This window comes from Nothoprocta perdicaria, unplaced genomic scaffold, assembly GCF_003342845.1.
Source record: "Nothoprocta perdicaria isolate Ctin4 unplaced genomic scaffold, notPer1 scaffold_332, whole genome shotgun sequence".
NCBI lineage: Eukaryota > Metazoa > Chordata > Aves > Tinamiformes > Tinamidae > Nothoprocta > Nothoprocta perdicaria.
Window position 1 is genome coordinate 189,126 of NW_020455569.1, and position 7,185 is coordinate 196,310.

Sequence of the window (7,185 nt, forward strand, 5' to 3'; positions counted from 1 at the left end):
AGCGTGCAGGTGCATGCACAGCATGCGAGCAAAGGCACGTGCCCGTGCACTAATGCGTCTGTGCATGCCCAAGCGTGCAGGTGCATGCACAGCATGCAAGCAAAGGCACGTGCCCGTGCACTAATGCGTCTGTGCAGGTGCGAGTGTGCATGTGTGCGCACAAGCGTGCGCAAGCGTGTGCCCTGCTGTCTGAAGGAGACACCTGGTGGCACGTCTCCTGCATTGCCGTGTCCATGTCCCATTCCTGCTTTTCCTAGAGATGGGATCAGAGGCTGTGTTGGCCCCGTCCCAGGACAGGACAACCTGCCCAAGGTGGGTGACGCATGTGGAYGTCTCTGCCTGCCCACACGGGGCAGATTCTGCACTGCAAAATGAAGGTGCCTCTTGCAGTCTGGCTGGGACAGGGCTGGGATCTGCTTTCCTTCCAAAGAAATTCGCACCTGGTGCAAATAAGGTTTAGGGCAGGAGATGTAGAGATGTTGGGAGAACGAGATGTAGACACGCTAGTGGGCTATGCTGCATAATTTATTTTGAGATGTTAATTCAGTTAGTTCCGCGAGCATCTGCGGTGGGATCRGCTGGACACTGTCACTGTCACCATACTACAGTGCAACAGCTCCAGCACCGCTGCCTACGCCTGCTCCAGCTCCCAGAGGATGAGGTTACGCCTGGCCAGGACCTTGGCAGCTCTCCTGGTGAGGAGTTTCTCCTGTACCAGGCTCTGCAGGACCGTGTAACTCTGCAGGTTGCAGTGTGTCATCGTGGGCGCTGGGTCAGGGTTGGGGAAGAGCTCCAGGACTTGCCCCAGCGTCTGCAGCGCCTTGGTGGTGGCCAAAGCGCTGCCTTTGTTCAGCTGCTGACGGAGATACCTTCTCACCAGGTTCTTCAGCTTGTAGGAAGGTGCCTTGGGAACCTTCTCTTTGATCAAGGGCAACATGTCCAAGTAACCACCCACGGTGTGGCAGAAGTCCACCTTCTTGGCTGTAGCATCCAGGGCTTTAAAGAGAGCGGGCAGCTCTGGTTCCCAGAAGTTGTAGGTGACGAGGATGGGCCCGGGAACGGAGTAGAGGTACCAGAGGAACTGCTCCATGGCTGTCTCCAAGGAGACTCCCTGAGAGAGCAGCGTGAGCATGGACTCAGGTGTCCGGATGACGGTCTTGAAGGTGTGATCGCCGTTGGCTGCCGCTATCTCTGTGATCTGCTGAGCTGTGGAGGGGAATGGGAGAAGATGTCCCTTGAGCTGGACTGTTCCCTCTCTACCTGAGGCCGCCCGCTGCTCTCCCGCAGCCCCTTGCAGGGCACAGTAACCCACTCACTTTTTGGGTCCATCTCCAAGTGGAAGAAGACGAGTGTGGTCAGCCCCGGCCCGTGGCCCCAGGGGCTGGCAGTGCCAGGGCTGCCCTGGGCTTTGCTGCTCCCGCTGCTCGGGGGGCTGCCGGGCTCGCCAAAGACCTGCAAGAGAGCAGAGGAGGGGGTTGAATCCCAGCTGCCACCCTGAGGGTGCCCGCGCTGGAGATGGCCAGGCAGGAGTGAGCTGTAAGCATTGGGTGCAACACGAGGCTTTGGGTAAAGACCTTGGGCGTGATGCCACCAACCCGCAGTGTTCCTGCTCCCCAGGGAAGGGATGGGTCATGCCATGTCTCGGGAGCAGTTGGCTCATGGTGAGTCCCAGGAAGAGCTTGCGCTGAGCTCCGGGCATGGATGGCACCATGCGGGCATGAGCAGAGAGCCCAGCGCAGCTCTCCTTGGGAGACAAAGGGAGCTGAGTGATCAGAGTGGCCTTTAACGCCATGTCAAGCTAGGGGAGATGTTTTAAGGCATGGGCTCCTCTTGCTGGAAAGGGATGGGGGGCAGGATGGTGACAGCTCCCAGTGTCCCTGTAGCCTGGCTCTGCTCCTCGGGATGTGCCTTTGACGACCCTGTGGCCCAGAGCCTTGGAGAGGGGCAGCAAAGGAGTTAGATGAACCAAGCTTGGCAACTAAATACCATCGCAGATGCTCTTGTTACCCAAAATAGCAAGTAGGCAAATTGAAATCATGTGCAAGAAGGTTTTATTGAAGGGCGAGACAGGGAAAACAGGCAGGATTTGCCAGGGAGTGGGAGGGACCCACGCATTTGGCTCAGCCACATGCACTCATCCCAGTCCCAATGCTAGGCCAGGGGGTCCTTGCAGAGCCAGGGCCATGTGCTTGCAGCTTCAGTTTGGTGTATGCAGCAAAACGTCCCCAAAAGATGCCCCCGGTATCGAGATCTTAGAAGATGTCTGAGTCTCTAGGTGGGTTCCCAGCCTCTACCCCCTGGCCCATGACCTGTGATGCCCAGGCTGCGTCCAGCTGCCTTGTCCYCTGGCTCAGCTCGTTGCCTGCTACTAGCAGTGGCCATCCAGGTAAGCGGGGAGAGAATCTGGAGAGTGATTTTAGTCTGGTTACTCTCTTCTCTGCTAGTTATTGATCAGGACAGGGAGGAAAAACAGCAGAAAATATGAATAAGGAAGACAGTGGTAGGTTGGGATTTATTCTGGAAACAGCTTTATTGAAGAGTAACAAGAGCTTCTGCGTTATTAATTTATACAAAAGGTCTGATAGCTCCTTATTCAGCAAGTGCCACAAAACCAGCCCCCCTTAATCCCAAACAAGCCACACGTGCTCTGGTTTCTGAGCAATCTCCTCGCCGGTGGCAATGAAATTGTAGTGGAGGTCCCATGTACTCCCCGAGGCTGCTTATCCACCTGACCAGCAAATATTTGGCAAGATAGGCAGATAAAAAAATAAAGCCCTGTGTATTTTGAAGGTGCCTTTTTAATATGGTTATGGCAAGGATGAAATCCGGGAGCCTCAGGGTTTTGGTACCACGAAGGAACTCCAGGGATCTGCGGGGCTCTGGGAAGAGCCCGAGTTTGGTTCATCTAACAACCTTTGCCTGGGCATTAAGTCGCAATGCGCTTCTTGGCAGTGCTACCAAACCTCATCTCATCCTGGGCAGTCACTGCTGGGGAGCAGGGAAGCAGAGGAGCATCACTTTGGGAAGTGCATCAGATAGATGCTCTTGGCCCCTAGCACGTTCCCATAATGTCTTTTAGCCCATTTTAGCAGCAGGATGGATGAATCCTGCTCCGCTGCCAAGCACAAGTGCTACATTCAACTCAAATCTGTTTTTTTCTTTTTTTTTTTTTTATCCATAGCTTGCTTTTTAGCTGATCATAGCCTTCCTCCCAAGGCTTAGCTAGCTGTCCCTCCTATGTGGCAGCCTTGCCTAGGAAACCCGCTGGGACAACCCCCATTCCAGCAGGGTGCAGAGAGCCTGGATGCTGATGGATGGGGACTCCTGCCTTACCCCAGGACCACTTGACTGGAGATGACTTGGCCCATCAAGCTGCCTGGTTCCCTGGGCTCCTGCCTTGGGTTGGAGGCAGGTATGTGAACCACCCCGGCTTGCCCTTAGCRGCTGGCTGAGCTGAGCGCTTCCTCTTCTACCTACACAGCAGAGCACGAGGACACTCTACAAGCGAAGCCAAAGCTTGCGGGCTTGTTTCCCAACTGRAGAAACTGAGGCATGACTAGGAAAGCAATGGCATGAAAGAAGAGAGGCCAAGACCCTTCCAAGCATCCAGAATCCCCTCCATGTGTCATGCCATGAGGTCTATGCACTAGAACAAGCGAAAGGGAGGAGGAAGCCATGAGCACATCTTGCTGATGTGAGGGTGGGAAAGACCCTCCACGGAGGGAGCAGTTGTGGAAGAGGCCACTTCTCCCTGCTGCTCCATGCCAGGTTGCTGTCTGCCCACCCACGGGAAGCGGAGATGGCACCATGCAGGGGGTATCTACAGTGAGGCAGGAAAATGGGGCACCTCTTTGGTCACCCTCATCCTGAAGCAGCAAGGGGAGAAGGTCTCAATGTCTGCTGGCCTCGGCAAGGGCCACGTGCCGTCTTCTGCCCCGGGGCCGGGCACCGCAGCCCTGTGCTGCTCAGCAGGGAGGCATCTCCGGCGTTACACTCACCACCGTGTCCTCCTCGCTGTCCTCCGAGCTGCAGATGATGATACTGGTGATGTCTGTGGAAGGAAGGAGATGGAATTGGAGCTTTTGGGCATGCGAGGGGAGGCGCTGGTTTTGGAGGGGGGGAGACGCTTGCAGCTGGCTACACAGCCTCCCGCTTTGTACTCCAGCCCACGTGGAGGGAGAGACGCGGGAGGATGCGGAGGGGGCCCATGTCCYGCTGTCCCCACCTGTGTCATCACTGTGGCTCCTGGTGGCAGGGGTGCTGCTGCAGTTCTGGCTCCGTGCTGAAGTGCTGGGCTCACCCCTGCCATCCCAGTTGTTTAAACTGGTGTCACGGCGGGTCGGCCTGTTGTCACTTTCCAGCTTGGGCACCTTGGATGAGCTCTGGCTGTCCCGGTCCAAGTGGCACGAGCCCCGCTTGGGATGTGCGGTGGTGGCGGGGGGGTCCTGGCAAGGCAGAGGACAGGGTAAGGGCTTGTGGGGAGCCACCACTCCATGTCCCCTGCATGGGATACAAAGTGTCCCCCATTTGTGGCCYCAGGGAAGGGTCCTGTGTCCCCCAAGGGCCCTGGTCCTTGGCTGCAGAGGCTCAGGGCACGTAGGTTGAGTCATGGTCCTTACCACGTTCTCCTGCATGTCACCAAGGCTGATGGTGAAGGTGGGCACCACTTCTTGGCTCCTGAGCTGGGCTGGGTCCTCTTGCTGCAGAGAGAGCGCAGAGCTGTGGTCAGASACAGGTTTGGGGCCATTTCAGGCATACAAAATAGGCTTCTTGGAGTGTTTGGGCTTTTTTGGTTAAGTAAGGGAAGGATGGGGTGGGATAGGGAAGGGAAGGCTTGCAAAGGGYGGAGAAGGGGGCATTATACATGCTGGGAAGAACCACAGGCATCTCACCAAGTCGTTCTCAAGGGGCTCAACCAGCGGGACAGTCAGGGACGTGGCGTCTGCAAGGGAGAGAAGATAGTGAAGCTCAGCAGGAAAGGGAGCCCTGATCCCATGGGAAGTGYGTGCCAAGAGGTTGCGGCAAGTGAGCAGCTCCCTCCCCTTCCTCTTCCTTTCAGGGCGGTCTAGGGGCTTTGGCAGTACTTGGGAAGCAGGAAGGTGGCCCAAGCCGCAGGCTCCGCTCACCTGTGTGCCTGGTGACACGCTCCACCAGCGCCTGCAGCCGGGCCTGGCACTCGGCGAAGTCCCCGCCGGGCTGYGCGAGGCCGCCGGCCGCCGGGGGCTGCAGCCTCTGCAGCTCCTCCAGCGACGCCTTGATGAAGGGCTGCATGTCCATGACCTCCTGCTCCGAGCCGTAGAGCTTCATCTTCTGCACCAGCCGCTCGCTGGCCTGCATGCGCCGCAGCACGTTGTCCAGGYGCTGCAGSTCCCCGGCCAGCACGCGGCAGCCCTGCTCCCTCTGCGTCTTCACYAGCATCAGCAGCTCCTCTTCCTCGCGCCGCAGCAGCTGCACGAGCTGCTCCACGCGCTGCCGGATCTGCTGCTGCATCTCGCTGCTCACCTGCTCCAGGCGGGCCGCTTTGCTCTGCAGGGCCTCGTGCGCGGCCTCGAAGCTGCTCTTCTTCTCCYGGAGGTCCAGGCTGAGGGTGTCCAGCTCCGCCTGCCGCTGCCGGATCTCGCTGCGGATGTCGCAGTAGAACTGCGAGTGCTGGGAGTCGAGCAGTGCACACGAGCAGCACAGCGGCTTCTCGCAGCGCCGGCAGTAGATGCTGCGAGGGAAGAGAGCTCCGTTGCAGGGCAGTGCATGGTCCTCCCTCCCCTTCCCGGCGCTTTCCCTGCACCAAAAGGAGCGGATCTGCTGCATGGAGTGCAGTCCTCTCGGTGAGGCTGAAGGGGAGGCTCAGCTACCTCTAATGTGAGGTGCAACTGGGGCACGGCTTGGGGAATGGTGCCCGGGGCCATTGGTATCACTCGGGCGCGAAGCCGGGCACCAGCCTGATTGCTTACCCCAGGACCATGGTTACTGAACCAGGACTACAGCTCATTCACCTCCCCGGCACCCCCATCTCCTGCCCAAGCTCACAGTCCCTGTCCTAAAGTAGGATGCTCCTGCCCTGCAGCTCCAGCCAGCAGATGCCAGAGCTGGTCTTGCAGCAAAGGCCTCACCTTGGACCASGCTGGAAACATTCGTGCTTCCCTATCCGACTCCTGCAACCATTCCTTCCCTCCTCCTCTGGCAAAGGAGTGGGTGGCAAATCATAGGATCATTATGGTTGGGAAAGACCTTCAAGATCATCAAGTCCAAAGGTAAACCCCTCACCACACCGCCTCATCTGTGTGCTTCTTGAACACTGAAGGTGTTCGAGCACTGAGGCTGCTCTGACCTGGTAATGTGGCCCTGGTTGTTGTGACCAGGGCTGGAGCAGAAGAGGCTGCAGGATCTCCTGGTGCCTTCTAGGAAGTGATGTGCTGACTCGGCCCGCAGCTCCTCCACCTTCCTGGCCTCGTGGCTGCTCTTCTTGAAGAACCACTGGTGGGCCTCGAAGCAGGAGACGCACAGGAACTCCTCGCACTCGGAGCACCACACGGCCGCTGTTTCCTTGTGGCACCTGCAGCAGCCCAAGCTGCCGCCGCTGCGGATCTTCTTGTAGACGCTGAGCCTGGCCTGCAGGCTGGAGAAGAGGAGGTTGTCCCGGTTGGGGATGCCGCTGGCCTGCGGGATGGCGGTCTGGCACACGGGGCACTGCCCGACGGGCTTGTTCTCGCTGAGGCACTCGAGGCACAAGGTGTGGAGGCAGGTGAGCAGCTTGAGGTTGGGCGATTCCTTCCGGCAGCCCTCGCACAGCACAAACTGGAATTCCTCCTCCAGTGCCGACAGAGCTGGGCAAGGGGGCCTCTCCTTATCGTGGCTCGGCTCCATGGYGGCCTCAGCTCCTGCTTGTCCCAAGGAAGAGGGGTCCTGTTAGCAGGAGGTGCCGGGTGCTGCGTGCAGGGAGCAGGGCAGTGCTCCTGCCGCCCTGTGCAGCACGGGGACATTTCCTCCCGCCTGCCACCCGCCAGCCCCGTGTCCCTCCCTCTCCCTCTCTGGCTTTCAAAGCTGGGGACGGGAGAAGGGGGGAAGTGTCTGCAAGCGCCTTCAGCCCCGTTTCGCCGGTGCCCTCGCCAGCCGCCCCGTGCCGTGCAGCGGCTTGGGCAGCCGGCCACAACGGGCCCCTCCGCCGCGGCCGGGCCCGCGCGCTCGGCG

At 58.9% G+C, this 7,185-nt stretch overlaps 2 protein-coding genes across 2 annotated transcripts; both read right to left on the minus strand.

Annotated features, from left to right (window-relative positions):
* Nucleotides 1-527: 527 nt before the first annotated feature.
* Nucleotides 528-2,306, minus strand: LOC112951020 (protein PML-like). The gene is made up of 3 exons (XM_026043645.1): nucleotides 2,295-2,306; nucleotides 1,317-1,452; nucleotides 528-1,206 (listed from the first exon to the last, which is right to left on the minus strand). The coding sequence occupies exons 1-3, from the start codon at nucleotides 2,304-2,306 to the stop codon at nucleotides 632-634; spliced, it is 723 nt and encodes a 240-aa protein (XP_025899430.1). The 3' UTR covers nucleotides 528-631.
* A 2,749-nt stretch (nucleotides 2,307-5,055) lies between these two features.
* Nucleotides 5,056-6,861, minus strand: LOC112951021 (protein PML-like). Its single transcript, XM_026043646.1, has 2 exons — nucleotides 6,339-6,861; nucleotides 5,056-5,726 (listed from the first exon to the last, which is right to left on the minus strand). The coding sequence occupies exons 1-2, from the start codon at nucleotides 6,859-6,861 to the stop codon at nucleotides 5,056-5,058; spliced, it is 1,194 nt and encodes a 397-aa protein (XP_025899431.1).
* Between the last annotated feature and the right edge of the window lie 324 nt (nucleotides 6,862-7,185).